Source organism: Vespa mandarinia, chromosome 17 (assembly GCF_050613455.1).
Source record: "Vespa mandarinia isolate Hongniang chromosome 17, ASM5061345v1, whole genome shotgun sequence".
Taxonomy (NCBI): domain Eukaryota; kingdom Metazoa; phylum Arthropoda; class Insecta; order Hymenoptera; family Vespidae; genus Vespa; species Vespa mandarinia.
This window is the reverse complement of record NC_140826.1, coordinates 2,887,501-2,906,682: the sequence shown is the minus strand read 5'-3', so window position 1 is coordinate 2,906,682 and position 19,182 is coordinate 2,887,501. Positions and strand designations below refer to the sequence as shown.

Below are 19,182 nucleotides of genomic sequence, written 5' to 3'. Positions count from 1 at the left end.
AGTATCGATGATAGCACGTTGGAATACGAATGAAAACTAACTCGCACAAATCATCAAAGTTAATAGAAAGAAATTGTTTATGTTTATATATTGTACAAGGTCAACAATCCCGAAATACAAATTTTAAAGTATTGAAATATCAAACACACGTGTGTGATAGATTTGTAAAAACATACGAAAAATAAAATACACCAATGAACGAGGACTCTTTCATAAACACAGATTCTGATTGGTTAACTCTATATTTACGTTCTTGAACGCAAAAGAATGAGATAGTACCAAATAATCCAGAAATAAATTATCAGATTGGTAGACATGTTAGATTTATTTAATGTATTTTGTGAACATCATATAAAACGAAATACATCTCTAATTTAATTAAAAATTGAAATAGATTAAGAAAAAAAAAAAGACGAAGAAGACTGATAAAGTGATTTGATGTAATGAGTAATGTTAATCATGGATTCGTTGCTGTACACGTGGGTAGGTTAATTACAGTTTTTATAAATGAAAAAATTTGGATCTTGTAAAGTAATAATATTTTTTTTTATAAAATATTATATGTATATTATACGTATATAATATATGATAGGTGCAGGACATCATTCCGATTCAACTAAAGACAAATATCAAAAATTATGTCGCGATGCGTGTAGAGCAGTAAGTTCTCAAATTTTCTATTTAGAAATTTCTAATTCTTCATTTAGAGATTTCTTATCATTATTTAATTATATATTTTAATCATAGAAAAATCTTTTAGGGTATACAAAATATTAAATCCGGTGGTAGTGCATTAGATGCAGTGGTTAATGCTACAATTGTGTTAGAAGATTCACCTTTAACAAATGCTGGATTTGGTTCTAACCTTACAGTTAACGGAACAGTAGAATGTGATGCTAGTGTTATGGACGGTACTAATTTGCAATTTGGTGCAATAGGTGCAGTTAGTGGTATCAAAAATCCTGTCTTCCTTGCAAAGCGTTTATGCGAACAACAATCAAAGAAAATTGGATATGGAAGAATTCCACCAAGGTATATTTAAAAAAATCTCTTATTTATAATTATTAATCAATATTAATTTATTATCATGACTTCTGTAATATATGTTTTGTTTTCTAATATATATATATATATTTAAAAAGTTCAATTATTATAATAATTTTATATTAGTTTTTTGGTTGGACATGGAGCACATACATGGGCACAAGAAATGGGTATACAAATATTATCACCTGAACAGTTAATATCAAGTATGTGTAAATAATTAAGAGTGTTACTGTAACAGTAATATTTTATCTTTTACTTATTGTAATCATCTATCTATAGGAAAAGCAGAAAAAATATACAAGTATTACAAAAGACAAGTGGAAAATAGTGATGATGAAGTACATAAGGTATTGATAGGTAGTATTGTAATAAAAAAGGAGAAGAGGAATGATAAATACTTCATTAATTTAAGATTGTAAAAACTTTGTCTTACACTTGCAGTATGCTAAAAGACGATTGGATACTGTGGGTGCAATATGTGTAGATAAAAATGGGAATATAGCATCAGCTTGTTCTAGTGGTGGTATCATTCTTAAATATCCAGGAAGAGTAGGTCAAGTATGTAACTAATAGTTGATTGACTGATAATTTACAAAAATTTCATGACAATTTTCAATAATTTCATTTAATATTTGATACAATTATAATTGTCTCATTATTTTTGCTATTTTATTAATCAAGAGATTATATTACATGTTTTACCATTTTAGCTCTTAGCCTAATTCTTTTTAGGCTGGTGTATGGGGATGTGGTACTTGGGCATGTAAGGATAAGTATTCAGTTGGTACAAGTACATCTGGTTGCGGAGAACATCTTATTCGTACTACACTTGCAAGATCAATAGCAGAAGCAATTGTAAATACATCCTGTCCAACAACTAGCTTACATCAAGCTATGAAAACTAATTTTATAGGTTGAGACTATGATTAAATTAATATCTTTTAACGTTAATGATTCATATTTTAATAAAATTGATTATTTTTAGAATCTAGATTCTTAGATGGACTTGAAAAGAAATTAGGTGGAGTTATAGCAATTCGATATTCACCGCAAGAAAAACTTGGCGATTTTCTTTGGAGTTATTCTACTAATTCAATGATCATAGGCTACATGAATTCTAATGAACGGACATCAATAGTAATACATAAAAAAAATATTGCTTTCTTTAGAAAATATTAATTATTATATATAACACAAATATTTTATTTTAGAGTCATATGTCAGTTTTACCTACACGTGAAGTTGGAAAAAAAGCAGTAGTCGAAGGCGTTTGTTTTCGAATGTAAAAAAAATCAAAATTTTCATTAGAGCATAAGGACATATTTTATTGAACATAAAATTTCTTATCTGGTAAAGGAAAAAAACAAATATATGATAATTTATAATATTATATACGTAAAAAATTTGTACTATTGTTTGAAAATACATTTTATATATAAAACCGAGCAGTTAATATTAAAGTATATTGTATTTTGTAAAGCATTGATTAATTTACAAAAATATTTTATATGCAAAGTATATACTTTATATGATTAATAAGATATAGTGCTGCCGTCTATTTGTTGAGAGTGAACTAGAAGGCTGTTTTTGAAAGTTCCTATTGGTTATTGCTAGCAGAGTCTAAGATGGCTGACATCGACATTACCGCTAAGGAGGTTTTTATTAGTAATATTATAAAAATATTATATATATATACGCATTAGTTTATATTTATTTATATTTTATAAAAAATAGGGTCTCGATGCGCAGCAACCTCCACGCGGTGAGACCTGGGCAATCGATATTATTTGCGACAAGATCTAATATTTCTTCGACGTAAATACTGTCGAGCTAATCAGCTGCGTTTAATTATAATAAAATTTAATTTTCATTCATTATTTATTATTATTATGATCATATTAAATAATTAATTAATTGTGCCTTTCTTTATAAGATTAATTTAAATTTTTATTTGAAAAAATATTTAGAAATGTGTGTTTATTTAAAAAAAGCTCGTTATATATATCTATATGTATATATTCGATAATATAATTATAATGGTTTATTACATGTTCTTTATACTAATAATGTTAATTTACTTTTTATATGATAATTATTCGATACAATGATGTATTAAGGATCGTAATCCTAATTGCGTAAAATCGTTGTATTAGTTACAAACAATAATCATTGCAAGGTACTTTTATAATTGACTTTACTGAAGGACAGAAACAATTTTAAAAGGAAGATGGTTTACTGCACTAATACTCTTAAAATATTTATATATATATATATACATATATATATATATATACATACATATATATATATATATATATATATATATATATCTACAATCACATATAAGTCATAAATGTTAATTATTTAGATAATTATTAAGATGTAAAAAAGATCAAGAAAAATGTATAAAATGTATATACTACTTCAAAGAAGTCTGTATGTATGTTGTGTATATGTATATAGATATATAAAACTAGAATACCATTTATTTTTTAATAAATATAAATGTATCTTTAAAAATAAATTATTTTTGTTGTACATAGTTTCAAAGCCAATGAAGTACTTGCATGTCTTACATTAGTTCTCCATATCAATAATCAAGATGTCAAATATTACAAATCTTGGTCATTTTCTTTACAACATAATTTACTATATTTAAAAATAGTATAATATAAAAAAAACTTGCTAACGTAACTTGTCATATTATAACTTGTTGTAAAAGTATGGAAAGATTTTTGAGTTATGAATTCTTCTGGATAAATTATAAGAAAATTATTACAGAATATACGTGTCATATAATGTAGATATTTATCACAGACAGAGTTTAAATTTAAAAATGAAATCGCAATGAAATCAATTTTATGAATAGAAGGGAGTATAAGGATAGTTGCATTATATATATATACATATATATATATATATATACATATATATATATATATATATATATATATATACATATATATATATATATATATATATATATATACATATATATATATATATTTACTCTTGTAAAATTGTCATGTAGAAATATTGAGCATTTAAACAATTGTACTTTTCCATCTAAGGTTATAATAATACACTAACTACTTTTCTTTCTCTTTCGCTTCGGATATAAGATTAACATAGGATTATTTACATTGTAATCTGATTAATTTCCATTGCGATTTCATATTGAATGTTAATAAAGATATATGAGTGTGAAAAACATAATTATAACAATTCATAAATCTTACAACATAATTATTTCCATGGAAAGCTAATTAAATAATGTGATGTGTCTTGCCGTAGTACTTGGAAAAATCATTACCTAATTATTATTATGCTATCTCATCATTTGTCGAAATCTATCCAATTCAAATATACTTTCTGATAATCTAAAAAAAAAAAAAAAATGATACAAAAAAAAAAATATACATACATATATATACGCATATAAAATATTCATATATCAATTTTATATGAGGTAACGCATTATAAATCTTACCTTCCAAATCCATTAATGAGAGCTACAATTTCGCTTCTTTCTAAGAAGAATTGTTTTCTAGTAAAATTATGAAGGGTCGATTCCCATTTATCAAATTTTCCAGAGAATAAAATTTTTAATGCTGTTCCTAAACCTTGTATTTGCAATTTACCCCATAGTTTACATTTATCGCATCCAACACAATCCATTATGCGTGAAATATTTCTGAAATGTTGTCTAAATTCTTCTTTTAATATCTGTGCATGAATACCTCCAGAAAACATAACTGTTTCATTAAAATGTTCAGGAAATGATCTAAAATAATACATGTATAATGATTTGCATTTGCCATTATAGATTTCGTATAAAACAAATATTATGTTTAGAAAACTAACTGAACAATTTGTAGAACATCGTCTATAGCCAGACGTGTCTCTTTATCGTCAACATCATTACCAGTATAATATTCTTCTCTTTTTAAATAAGGGGCAGCTTTAGCAAGAGCCCTTAATTCAAGTAAATAAATGAAATATAAATTTTTCAACCAATTAGGTCCTTCACCACCAGTTGTTTCAGATGAAAATCGCCTTTGTAATTCTGATAGATTAGGGCCCCATTTTGCATTTGATACAATATTTAAGCAATCTTGTGAAGATAATAAATATTTTGAACATAAATGAATATTAATACTTGCATGCAAACCCGAAATAACACGATAGAAAACCCTTTTTTCTAAACACATTCCTATAATATATAAAACAATTTAAATAGGTGTTTATGAGGAAGCATTACATATAAAATTAAATATAATTATGAGACAAGGAAAAAAAACATACCATTCATTTTAGAAGATTGTATAAAATTATGAGGAGAATTTTTAGGTCTAAAACAAAAATATGAACAAAATAATGAACAGATGAAATTTTATCAATGAAATAAAATTGTTATGGACGCATACCTAAAACAATTTTCCATATAAATACTTCGCCATATTCTATGCGCGCTTGGTCCTTTATATCCTGTATATCGTTCAGGATTAAGTAAAAGATCAACATATTCACCGGGACTAGATTCTTTCACACAAAAATTATCTTGAGCATCATCATATTGTTGCCAACGTTCAAATTCTTTATAATTTTCTGAACTAAAAAAAAAAAGAAAAAAAAAAATTACATATATACAATGATAATTAATATTAATATAATTATACATTGATAATCATATTAATATAATTTATTTATATTACCTAATAGTGGTATTTAGATAACCCAATTCCATATTATGATCTTTCGCATTTTGATTACAATTTGCCAATTGTAAGGATAATTTATATTTATCTGCTGGACTTTCATTGAAATGTAAATTTCTTGGAATTTCTCCTTTTAATCCTTCTGGAATATCATCCTATGACAAATAATAGGAATAGAATTTTCTTATTCATTCGTTACATCTACATTTACTATTTATAATTTGTACAATATAATGATATACAATTGAATAAATTAAAATATAAATTGCTTACATCATGACAAGGTTGTACATGACAATAACGTATAGCACATTTACTGTCATCAGCCCAAAAAGGACATTCTTGTTTTAAGTTCACTTTGTAAAATCTAAAGTAATCCTTTAACAAAAGACTTTGCAATCTGGGATATATTTTTACATTGTTAAAATAATCCACTGTATCAACATTACAGCTACAATCATCAATCGATCCCTTTAACTGAAACAAAAATGATAATATTAATAATACTGAAATAGTTTAATCTTCAAAATAATTCCTTATTGACATTATTGAATAGAATATTATTTTTTTAAAGTTGAAACAAAACCGATCTTATGCACTTTCAATCTATAACAATTTTTATCAGTAGATTTTTATTGTCCGACTTTTCTATATATGTATACATATACATATATACATACATATGTAAACATATAAATACATATATATATACTGCGTTTTTTCAAAATATTGGTTGATTTATTACTATATACATATATATATATGTATATATATATATATATGAGGAAGTATACGATACAAAAAAAAGTAAATCTTTATCAAATGTCATTTTACAAAAATGTTAAAAATACCGCTTAAATATAACCATAAAGGATAGAAATATCACAAACAATAAATCGCAGACAAGAAGAACTGTGACATAGAGAATATGTTAGGGATATTAAAAAAAAAAGAAAAAAAAAAAGAAAAAAGAAAATTGAAGATATAAAGAGCATATGATATCAGATAAAAATAATCCCTTCTTAATCATTAACATATCTAATAGGTTATGAATTTGATATCTTTAATCACACGTATTAACAATGAATTCGTGACTCGAAGTCCAACATCTTTTTATACACACACACACACACACATATATATATATTCTTTTTTGTTTTATATACGATTTACCTTGCAAAAACACTGATCGTCTTTATCCGCATTAGTTCCAAAATAATTGCCTTTGACAATGACATTAGCGTTGAAATTTGTTAATATAATTAGAAAAACTAATGTCGAGAATAACATTATTTGCGTGGAAGAGTTCAACATCGTTATTTCCATTATGATGTGTTCTAACGGTACGAACGAATATATACATTGACGTATATCTCCCTTTCTTTCCTTCTTTTTTTTTTTTTTTTTTTTTTTTTCACATCGGTCGAACAACGCGACAACGACGACTACACAACGACGACGACGACGACGACGACTCAACGATATATTATAATCGTTTGATCTTTAATATTATTTCTCAGAAATTCATAACTTCTTTTCCTCGAACGCTGTCTACGTGACGATTAACAGTTAGGATATTTAAGGGGAGACAAAATTTCGAGCGAACGCGCCGCGAATGTTTCACCGAATCCGATGCTTTTACACGCTGATTAGTCGCGTGCTGTCAAAAAGAGAGAGAAACCGATAACCTATAATGAAGATGAAAAGAGAGAGAGAGAGAAAGAGAGAGAGAGAGAGAGAGAAATGGTGGGAGGTAACTAAGCGTAGTAATAGTATGAGATGATAAGGTGAGGTAACGGGAAAGAGGGGGAAGAAAAAGTGGGTGGACCTGATTTAGGAAGGTCAACACGATTAAAGCATAGAAAAGATCGATGCGAATCAATATACACTATTTCGTCCGATTTATTTTTCTATTTCTTTTTTTTTTCCCCTTTCTTTTACTTTTTTTTTTTTTTTTTTTTTTTTTTCACATCATCGACAATATTTCTCATCGATTTTCGTAAAAATATTAATAAATAATATTATCGTTTTATAATAGAGAATGACAACGTTGTTAAACGCATATAGATAAACGCACGTACACTTTGTTATTCCCCCACCATTTTTTCGAAAAAATATATTGGATTAATCCGTTTGAATTACGTGTTCGTACTCTATCCGTCGATTTTTATCAATGTATGCAATGTATCCTTTTAGAGAAAATTCGTTTCTGCCACGTTACTCCTATATATACATATACATATATATATATATATGAATATAGTTATCTACTTGTCAAACTTCTTTCTGAGCTAATAATCATTTTTAAATGATCTTCGTATTTCTTGAAATTTTAATATAGAAAATAAAAGAAATATATTTATATTTTTAGAAATATATGATAATGTACATACGTATATTCAACGAGTTGTTGTGCTAAGTTAAATATAAAATTAATTTTTAGAGACTACGTCAATTGACCACGATCCTTGCCAATAATTTTATTTCAATCTATATAGAAAATATTTTATATTATTATTATTAAATCGTACCAATTGTTTTAATTGAATCTTATAAAAATACATACATGGAGAGAGAAAAAGAGAGAGAGAGAGAGAGAGGGAGAGAGAGAGAGAGAGAGAGAGAGAGAGAAGAGAAAAGAAAAAAGATAATCTTTTTGATAATTAAATATAAATAACAGATGTTAGTATGATCGTACACATCAGATGTATTGCAATATCGTTACCACCAAGGCCATTGTTATTTAATTTATGATATTTTATTATATGTGTTTCGATTTGATTTGATGTAGGTTTTTTATTTTAGATCATTATCAGTTGAATGAACATAACGATTGGTTCAGTGTAATCAGGATTTTTTTTGAATAACGTCGATAGTAATAACGTCGTGAACAACATCATATCGTCTCCATTTTGAGGATTATTTTTCTTCGTTGGATTTGTAATTATTTTTTTCTCTTTTTTTTCTCTCTCTCTCTCTCTCTCTCTTTCTCTTTCTACGCTTTTACACGACGTTTTTTTCAGTCTTTTTTTTTTCTTTTTCTCTCTCTTTTTTTTCTTTTTTTTTGTTCTCTTTTTAATTTTTTTCTTTTTCTTTTTTTTTTATTTTTTTTTATTTTTTTAAATATTTTACTACATTCAAATACAAATATATTTTCCTTGTTCGAGATTTTGGCCTTCGATATATCGATCATTGAAGATCGTTCGACATACTCGATTGTAAGCAAATCAGAGCTGTTGTGAACAATGGCGACGTTTCGACTAAAGTGACATCCTGCTGGGCAAATGTGTTTTTACACTTTAACGATAACATTCTTTTCTAGATATTAGTTACGGTCTTTAGGTATTAGCGTTAAAGATACTGCGGTTCACGATGGCATTAAACGCTAACGCACTGTCCAGTGACATAAGTCGTAGAAATCCGCAGGACGAGTATGAGCTCATTCAACGAATAGGCAGTGGAACTTATGGAGATGTTTACAAGGTTTACTGTTTAAATAATTATTCTTTTAATTGTCATTATTTTTCCGTTACGTTATTATCATTATTATTTTCATAGGCTAAAAGATTATCGATGAACGATCTTGCCGCCATCAAGGTTATCAAATTGGAGCCAGGTAAGACCAATTATGGTACATTACCCTGTACTTGAGACATTATGCAAATATCATATCTCTATTTATCAAATTTTTCATTTGATTCATTATATTACATAATACTCGTCTTATATACTTTCAATTATATTAATGGCAATAAAACAATGATAATATTTGTATAATTTTTAAAAATATAATTGATACTTAATTATCAGTTAATTATTTCTAATCTATGGTATTTATTACTTTTTCTATTTTTTTTTTATTCTTTTATTTTTTTTTTAAAGGTGATGATTTTGCTATCATACAGCAAGAAATCTTAATGATGAAAGATTGTAGACATCCCAATATCATAGCATATTATGGCAGCTACTTGAGAAGGGACAAATTATGGATATGTATGGAATATTGTGGGGGTGGATCATTACAAGATATTTATCACAGTATGTCTATATTTTTTCAATATTACCTTAATCATTATAATATGAAATTGTAGTTTATATAGTTTTCTTTCCTTTTTTCTTTTTTTTTTTCCTTTTTTCTTTTCTTAATTTATAAGCAGTGTGTTTGGTTTTGTAGTAACTGGACCATTATCAGAAATACAGATAGCGTATATGTGCAGAGAGACTCTTATGGGATTAGCTTATTTACATAGTATGGGAAAAATGCATCGTGATATAAAGGGTGCCAATATATTATTAACTGAGGCAGGTGATGTCAAATTAGCCGATTTTGGAGTATCCGCTCAAATTACTGCAACAATAAATAAAAGGAAAAGTTTTATAGGTACTCCTTATTGGATGGCACCTGAGGTATGTACTAATATAAGTGATTGTAATAAAATATTGTAATCTTTTTTTTTCTTCTTTTTTTTTTTAATTCTTGATTAGGTCGCAGCAGTAGAAAGAAAGGGTGGGTACAATCAATTGTGTGATATTTGGGCTTGTGGTATAACGGCGATAGAATTAGCAGAATTACAACCTCCTATGTTTGATTTACATCCAATGAGAGCTTTATTCTTAATGTCCAAATCTGGTTTTAAACCTCCAACATTAAAAGACCGTGACAAATGGAGTCCAACGTTTCATAATTTTGTCAAAGTTGCTTTAACTAAAAATCCTAAAAAGAGGCCAACGGCAGAAAAATTATTGCAGGTTAATTTTGCATCTTTAAATATAATAAATACTTTTGGAAAAATAATTCACAATATTTTTACCTTTCCTTTTTTTTCTTTTTTTTTTTTTTTTTTTTTTTTTTTCTTTTTTTTTACAGCATGCATTTTTTCAAGGAGAAATGAATAAACGATTGGCTTTGGAATTATTGCAGAAGGTATCAAATCCTAGTCATATGTTCACCGATTTAGAAGCTGATGAAGATGGAGCAGTACCTAATGTACCACAAAGAATTGCTTCAAGGCATACAGCAAGACCTAGGCCAAAAAGCCCCATATCGCAATTAGATAGTGACGGTAAATATTTATCAAGAGTATATTAATTGATGTTATATCAATAGATATAAATTATGATTATCATTTATTATAAATGTGTAAATTATAGATTTAATTAATCTCGATGGAAGTACATTACAAAGAGATTCTATAACTCCTTCGGTAGACACTAATCCAGCGTGGGATATTATGGATATAATGAATAATGTGAAGGTAATTTAATTGGGTATAATTGACAAAAAAACGATATATTTAGAGCATGAATAAATTGGAAATTTTGTTGTTGAATTGAATTTAATTTTTACATTTAGGCGGTACATAATTGTGATGTTCATCCTGACTGTGGAATTGGCACTGCATTTGAAGATGTACAAGAAAAGTAAGTTACATGAAATATTTCTTTCTTTTCACATTATATATTTTAATTTCTCTTCTTTTATATATATATATATTTACATATATATATCTATATATTTACCGTCAGAAGATGTGGAAAGGGTTACAGCTTATCAATCACTTCCACTAATATGGTAAATGCTGTTTTGTTTGAGTTTTTTTGATATAGTTATACTTGTGTTGTATGCCAAATCTTTTTATTAAAATTTGATAGTTTAATGTTTTCTTGTTATTATCAAATACAGTTTTTCACATACATCCACTAATCTTCATGAGTAAGTACATTGATTGATAGAAAATATATTTAGGCATGCATTCCCAGTTTTGTTAATATCCATGTTACATGTTGAAATTTATTAAACAAAACAGCAATTTTATATAATATAACAGAAATTTTAGCTACTCTGTGGCTGATGCTAATATTCGTTTATAGTTGCACATAGCACGTTTGCTTATGCTTTGCATTGTGTAAGAGCGTCAATGAATACTATTAATTTCTCAAATTCATGTAACTTATTTTATACATTTAAAAAAAAAAGAAAAAAAAGGAAACAAAGAGAATAACGGGATCAATTATATATGCTTATTCTTATTGTTTAAAAAGTGATATAATTTATCTCTGTATTCTGTATTAGTACACTTGGCGCAAATGTTACTGAAGGTAACAGACGATCACGCCGAAGCAAAACTGGCACAGAGATATTTCATATGAGTTTAAGGTAAAATACAAAATACAAAAATTGGCTTGGTGTGAGACAGAGTCATAATTTATAAAATGAGTCATTCAAAATTTATTTTGATCAGAAAATGTAATTAACAAATATTATAAATATAAAGTTTTTATATAAAAATATAAGCTTTTAAATATTAATTATTTATTAAGTAATATTTAAAGCTTTTCATTCTTCGAAAATTTTTCTTTCATATGTATGAAATGCATGTTAAATTAACTACTGAATATGGAACAAATAATATGTACAAATAATGATCTTACACATATATAAGCGAAGTTTTTATTTACATACAAAAGATGTGCTTTTTGCATCATTTATATAGATGAAATATTTTTAACTTTTTGATAATATTACTCTGATTAGCGAGAGTACAAGTTTTAATATTAGTGGATGATTATTGCATGATGTATGATAATAGTTTATGCTGTATCATATTGCATTTATATTGCATGTTAATGATTGTCAATTTAAGAAATGATTTCTGTTATAAATTTTGTTTCAGTAAGTATAATCATCTTGTATAATTAATGTATATATTTTAATTACAATTTAAATATCACTCATCAAGAATTTATTTTTTCTCTTATTCATTTATGAATACTCTTTCTAAATAAGAATGTTAAGTTATATTTTTGTGAAGAATGTAAATAATTAGAACAAATACAATTTCATAGTTTAGAAAATTTTTTTCAATCGATAAAATTTGATTAATTAATAATATTTATAACATGACAATCATTATCACTTCTTTCTGATATATGTAACAATGTATTTAGTTTTGTCACTTAGTCGAATTATATATTCTTTGTAGTATTAATTTTTCTGATCAGTTTGTAATTTTAATAATTTCTCCCTACAGGAGTCTATTGCAGTACATTGATGAGGAGTTGTTGCTAAGGTATTGGCAGGTAACCCTTCTCCCTTGCACCTTGCACCTTGCACCTTGCACTTACTCTCTTTCCTAATACATATATTAATTTAATTGTGCATCATATATTTAATGATAGATTACAATAGATTGTAACATCATATACTTGTCCTTTCTGTAGATCATGTATACATTTATACAAATATGTTCACATACATTTTCCTTCTGTTGGTGATGGTTTAATATATAAGACAATACTTGAGAGATGAATAAGATTTTTAAGAATATTTTAATGGAATGGAAGTAATGAGGAAAGATCTTGTACATATATAATATGATTTATATATTGTTTAAATTTATTAAATAATATTTTCATATCTATCATATATATATATATATATAAATCTGATAGATATATTTTACATTGATAATTGCATGATAATTTTCGTTATTTATGCTTTTGCTTTGAACCTTGGCATTAACCATATTGGTGGTGGAAGTTTGTATATTTATTGCAAAAATGTTATGTGCTTATCAAATGATATACACACGATGTAAAAATATTATTTCGATTTGATATATTATCTAACAGTAACTAATTGGATCATATTTATAAAATCAGAATATGAAGCTAACAAGCAGTATTAAGATCTATATTTGTAGTTTATTTTTACAAAATAAAATCTAAAATAATTTAAATTAAATCAGAATGATAACAGAAAAGTTTACAGAAATAAAAAATGTGTTTATTCCATTTGCAATTATTTTGTAGTATATGACCATAGTTTCATATGTGCAGGGGAAATGCAATGTCGATGGTTGGTGGGCATTGCGATCAGCTATACTCCCTGCAGTAAGTAAATGATAATGATAAATTATTGTAAAATGTTTTATTTTCTAGTTTCTTATATTTTCATTTATATAGATATAAATATGAATGTAGAAATATTTCTATGATAATTGATCAAAAGTTTAAATAGAAACATTTTAAAATCATGCCTGAAAAATATATCACGTACACACATCATATTAAAATATTTCATATTACTAACATAGCTGATATTAAGTAGGTAAAATCAATGATTGGGGTAAGAATGTTAAGCAAAATATTATTTATATTAATTCATATTATATTATCAGAAGAAAATATTTATATTAATATTATTGTTTCAATATAAATTCATGTCTATCATATGTCATAGGATTTTTAAATATATTTCGTATTATTAGCATAAAATTTATATTTGCTTGCAATTATTTTTCTGATTATATTTATTTGTTTTCTTTTTCTTTTTTTTCTTTTTTTTTTCTTTTTTTTTTTTTTTTTTTTATGAAGCATCGCTAAAATATGTTCAAAATACACACTGCTTTTTTTGGCTCTTAACACATTGCTGCATTCTTTTACTTTAAAAAAATTTTTTTTATGCAAACAATGCATTATTTTCATGCAAAATTTATTGAAAATGTTAAATTGCTTGTCTATTAATTTGAAGTGTCAGGTACTAATACATATTTTCATTGAATGTATATCATATGCAACCTATTAACAGAAAAAAAATATTCTTTGCACTAGTTTGTTTTAAAGAATTTTTTATTGTTGCATAAGATATAATAATAATAATGTTAATTAACAATTATATATTTTTAGGGCAACACTTCCGCTTGGAGAATCTTCAAACGAGTGCGAGGTACATTGTGGATACTACAATAATGTATCTGGTAAGTAAAGGAAATAAGTTTCAAAAGATAAGAATTTATCAATTAGTTTAAAAATAAAAATGTAATATATATATATATATGTGTGTGTGTGTGTATATATATATATGTATATTATTATAGTAATATATATTATTAAAGAAGTATAGAGAAAAAAAAATTTGTTGCATAGGGTCTCAAGCAAGTCCTAGACGTCACAGTTCTGTAGACGAGTTATATGGCCTGGTAAACAGTTCTCATTCCTTAACAGCTGTGAATGGGCAACGTCAAAGGTCACTTTCAGATAGTGGTCCTAGAGATGAATCTTTACAATCTAATGGTAGCAGCATGTGTTTTTATTCAAAATATATTTGTAAGATATTTATATGAAAGTTAGCTACATTGATAAAAATGTATTTTAAGGGGATAATGAAATATCAGGAGATGGGGAAAGAGAAAGTATTAGTCCGGATCTTTTATCAGATACACCACCTGTACCACCAAGAAGAAGGGATAGAAAAAGGCATACACCTCCAAGACCTATAAGTAATGGATTGCCACCAACTCCGAAGGTTCATATGGGAGCATGTTTTTCAAAGGTAGAAATTAATAATTGTTTTTTTTTTTTTCCTAATATAAAAATATATTCCTTTACATATGCGTTATTTATAAATTTTCTTTTATTAAAGGTATTTAATGGTTGCCCTTTGAGAATACATTGTACAGCTAGTTGGATACATCCTGATACAAGAGATCAACATTTACTTATTGCTGCAGAGGAAGGAATTTATAATTTAAACTTAAATGAACTCCATGAAACTGCAATAGATCAATTGTATCCTAGACGTACAATTTGGATGTATGTTATCAAGGATGTCCTAATGTCCTTGTCCGGTAAAATTTTCATTTGCCTTTCTAATAGATATTTAATTTTACTTTGATTATATCTTTCAAAGTATTTTGTAAAAGATTAATAATTTTCATATTTTATAGGAAAAACACCTCAATTATATAGACATGATTTATTAGCAATGCAGAGCAAACAGACTCATAGGTTCTCATTGCATATGAACAAAATACCCGAGAGATTAGTACCTAGAAAATTTGCACTTACTACAAAAGTACCAGATACTAAAGGTTGCACTAAGTGTTGCGTAGGAAGAAATCCATATAATGGGTGAATCATATAAATTTAATTTTCAATCATTTATTATATAAATATAAATTCAATTGTTTGCTTTATAATATTATTAATACCTTAGATATAAGTACCTTTGTGGGGCAATGCCAGCAGGAATATTTTTAATGCAGTGGTATGATCCTTTAAACAAATTTATGCTTTTAAAGCACTTTGATTGTGCTCTTCCATCACCTTTAAATATATTTGAAATGATTATTACACCTGAAATGGAATATCCAATGGTGTGTGTATCAGTCAAACAACCATATCAACAAAATAAATTAAAATTGGATTTAATTAATATGAATTCTGGAGCAAGCTGGTTCCATAGCGATGAGTTAGAGGATATGGATGGTTCAGGTAATCCTTTATTTCAAATCTTTTGAGATAATTGTTTTATATTCAAATAAAAATAAACAATTGATATTGGATTTTTAGCAACTGTGATACCGAGAAGAGAAAATCTTCATGTCATTAATGTGACACAACTTGAAAAGGATGCAATACTTGTGTGTTATGAAAGTAAATAATCAATATTCCATATAATTGTAACAAATTAATCTACAATATAATATTCTCATATGATATTTTTCATTTAGATGTAGTTAAGGTGGTTACGTTACAAGGAAAACTCAGGGTAAGCAAGAAGCAGATGTCGGAACTGCATTTCAATTTTCAGATAGAATCAATTAGTAAGTAATATAAATTATGATAATTAATTATTTTTTTTAAAAGCCAATATCAATTATTAATTGTTATTTTCTATTTGTTATCAGTTTGTTTACCAGATAGCGTATTGGCATTCCATAAACATGGTATGCAAGGTAGAAGTTTTAAGAATGGTGAAGTTACACAGGAAATTAGTGATCCAAGCAGAACATATAGGTTACTTGGTTCGGATAAGTATGTATATAGTGATAAAAGTTTAGAAAATTTTCAAAATAGACATTATGCGGAATATAAATCAATGATCTTATGTGACAGGGTTGTAATGTTGGAAAGTCATTTGGTTCACACAGGCACATTGACAGAGACTGAAGGAGCAGATTTATATATACTTGCTGGGCATGAAGCCAGTTATTGAGCATCCTCTCTTTCATCTTATTATGTAAATAAACAAGCCTATCATGCCGCAAGTGAATTGTGATTCACTGTTGATTACATACAAATGCAATGATTTTACTGAAAAGAATGTTGGAAATTGGTAAGAGAAAATGATTATTATTAGTTTTCCTGATTACGAGTCACAAAAGACGTGACGTGATATATTAAGGAGATGTGTACACCAATGAACATAATTTACTCAATACTATCTTGAATATAGTTGATGTTATGTAGACTAGTACACTGGCCAAAACAGTTTCTAAAATTAGGTATTTCCTTCAATAAACGTGGACAATGTCGTCGTAGTTGAACGAGATACCAAATTAGTTTAAAGCATGTCGCAATTAAAAGTAAAAACGAAAAAAAAGAAAAAAACAAAAAAAGTATATCCAAATGTGCCCTTTTGCCTGACAAAACAAAGCTTATATTATTTAAATGCTTTTCTTTCTTTCTTTCTTTCTTTCTTTTTTTTTAAATTGCGTATTTTTTTCATAATATAGAACGCAATTGACTCATATATATATATATATATTTCTTTTTTAATTTTCTGTATATTTCTTTTTCTTTTAGCATGTAACTAACAGAATTCGTATTTATTTATTTAGAATAAGTATAAATATAGTGATGAAAAACAAATGTTAGCTTATATTTTTCGAAAAAAGAATGATACTTTCTTTCTAAGATTATGAGAATTATATGCAATGTCTACTTACAGCAAGCTTGCCATATTATACATAATATTCTTTAACGTCTGTAAATTTCGTCTAATACTTATTCGATGTAGTTACAATAGCACGTATATATGTATATATATATATATATATATATATATAAATATATATATAAATATATATATATATATATATATATATATGTATATATATTACATAATTTAACTAATTATAGAGAGAAGAAAATACAACGATTTAGATACGAAATATTAAGCGAATAAATGGTATAGTTCATCAATTCTAAAAAAAAAAAAAAAGAAAAAAAAGTAATACAGCATATATATGTATATTTTTCTGGCAGGAACTATATAATGTTATTTTCAATAACACAATAATTATATAACGTTAAAGTAACATTGAAATAACCATTAGTACAAACCTCTTTTATTAAAGTTTTATTATTATAAATCGAATAATATAGAATGTATACTCCCCCGGTATAAGTTTTGGCTTGATAGGCATAGGGCTATTTTGAAAATGTCAAATTTTATTAAGACATTGACAAGGATCAGTGTCTCTAATTTTTAATATTGAAATACTAATAATAATGCACAATTTATATAAAAAAATTTGCTGTTGATGAAAGTAATCTGGAATTATTTTATTAGCTTCAAAGAATATATGTTCAGATTAATCCAATTTATATATTTAAGTTTAAGAGAAATATTCTGTTGATAATTATGCGGGATATATTATCAACGGTTATAATTAATATTTGCGAATAGCCTTAAACGCAATGTGGTTTCAAAAAAAAGTAAAGATGAAATCACAGTATTGCTCAATATTATTTAATGATTAATAAATGTTAGCCGAATATTACATTATAATTAAAAATCTATGAACATAATTTATTCCTTTTGATCGTGGATATAATTTTATGTTCATAATTATTATAATGTGATAATAAAGTATCATGCTTGAAAATATTTAGGGGGAAAAAGAAAAAAAAATGAAATTTCTTGTAAAATTGGCTTAAGGATTGGGAGAAATGAAGTTTTTCATTTATGATATATATTGTATAGAGAGAAGAGACTATGTCTCATAAGGGGGAAGAGTGCTGGATTGAATAGATTATAAAAAGTAAAACAATATATTTATCATTAAGCTGTCGCATTAATTAAAATTTCTTTTTCCAATCGGTTCAAGTTGATTTGATTTTAACAAACGCGATTTTATATTTAGTCAACAAATAATACACATTTTTAGAATTTTTAGAGTCTGAGTCTAGTCCATATTCGATTTAATCTAATTAATATACATAAAACATGATATTATATTATATAAATTGTAGTTTAGGAATTGTCTTATTGTCCTTTTTGCCTATTAAATTCCATTTGTGTCCTTATGTATAAAAAGAAAAAAGATAAAAAAGAAAAAAGACAAAAAAAGAATATATAAGTATAGAGGAAGCCGTGTGGAAGAAAAAAAAACAAAAAAAAAAAAACATGCATCAACGAAACTTAATTTTTAAACTAACTTAATTTTTAGATCACATTTTAGAGACAGCTGAATTGACTAGACTACAGTCTCTACAAAACGAATAAGAGTGATCAGCATTTTTAAGGCAACTAGCACAAAGTGATTATGAAAACTTAACACACGTAACTATTACAATTAAGCTAACTATGTCATCAATTTTAATTAATTAGTACGAGTCATTGATAATG

General features: G+C 26.3%; 3 protein-coding genes across 12 annotated transcripts in view; 2 read left to right on the top strand and 1 right to left on the bottom strand.

The window, feature by feature from the left end:
- Positions 1–305: 305 nt before the first annotated feature.
- On the top strand, positions 306–2,484 carry Tasp1 (Taspase 1). The gene is made up of 9 exons (XM_035886064.2): positions 306–483; positions 593–660; positions 761–1,032; positions 1,171–1,250; positions 1,327–1,394; positions 1,489–1,605; positions 1,780–1,960; positions 2,033–2,184; positions 2,259–2,484. The coding sequence occupies exons 1-9, from the start codon at positions 444–446 to the stop codon at positions 2,331–2,333; spliced, it is 1,053 nt and encodes a 350-aa protein (XP_035741957.1). The 5' UTR covers positions 306–443; the 3' UTR covers positions 2,334–2,484.
- Positions 2,485–4,060: 1,576 nt separating this feature from the next.
- On the bottom strand, positions 4,061–7,667 carry Ero1L (endoplasmic reticulum oxidoreductin-1-like protein). The gene is made up of 8 exons (XM_035886061.2): positions 6,939–7,667; positions 6,039–6,242; positions 5,763–5,920; positions 5,475–5,660; positions 5,353–5,399; positions 4,912–5,260; positions 4,538–4,831; positions 4,061–4,427 (listed from the first exon to the last, which is right to left on the bottom strand). The coding sequence occupies exons 1-8, from the start codon at positions 7,089–7,091 to the stop codon at positions 4,376–4,378; spliced, it is 1,443 nt and encodes a 480-aa protein (XP_035741954.1). The 5' UTR covers positions 7,092–7,667; the 3' UTR covers positions 4,061–4,375.
- Positions 7,668–8,606: 939 nt separating this feature from the next.
- hppy (MAP4K3-like protein hppy) overlaps positions 8,607–19,182 on the top strand; it is a 15,711-nt gene continuing 5,135 nt past the window's right edge. The window contains exons 1-23 of one of the 10 annotated variants that reach the window (XM_035886046.2): positions 8,607–8,705; positions 9,088–9,248; positions 9,324–9,381; positions 9,648–9,803; positions 9,940–10,172; positions 10,251–10,514; positions 10,633–10,828; positions 10,917–11,020; positions 11,119–11,186; positions 11,449–11,478; positions 11,839–11,922; positions 12,797–12,835; positions 13,605–13,658; positions 14,454–14,524; positions 14,694–14,840; positions 14,924–15,099; positions 15,190–15,394; positions 15,494–15,677; positions 15,763–16,040; positions 16,119–16,202; positions 16,280–16,372; positions 16,457–16,583; positions 16,665–19,182. The exon at positions 16,665–19,182 is cut by the window's right edge and continues 5,135 nt beyond it. In XM_035886046.2, the coding sequence (XP_035741939.1) occupies positions 9,138–9,248; positions 9,324–9,381; positions 9,648–9,803; positions 9,940–10,172; positions 10,251–10,514; positions 10,633–10,828; positions 10,917–11,020; positions 11,119–11,186; positions 11,449–11,478; positions 11,839–11,922; positions 12,797–12,835; positions 13,605–13,658; positions 14,454–14,524; positions 14,694–14,840; positions 14,924–15,099; positions 15,190–15,394; positions 15,494–15,677; positions 15,763–16,040; positions 16,119–16,202; positions 16,280–16,372; positions 16,457–16,583; positions 16,665–16,764 (2,862 nt within the window). In that variant the 5' untranslated portion in view covers positions 8,607–8,705; positions 9,088–9,137 and the 3' untranslated portion in view covers positions 16,765–19,182. Of the gene's footprint in view, positions 8,706–8,991; positions 9,249–9,323; positions 9,382–9,647; positions 9,804–9,939; positions 10,173–10,250; positions 10,515–10,632; positions 10,829–10,916; positions 11,021–11,118; positions 11,187–11,448; positions 11,479–11,838; positions 11,923–12,796; positions 12,836–13,604; positions 13,659–14,453; positions 14,525–14,693; positions 14,841–14,923; positions 15,100–15,189; positions 15,395–15,493; positions 15,678–15,762; positions 16,041–16,118; positions 16,203–16,279; positions 16,373–16,456; positions 16,584–16,664 lie in introns of those variants that run through there. The other 9 variants (XR_004840672.2, XM_035886052.2, XM_035886045.2 and 6 more) reach the window with 9 other exon arrangements.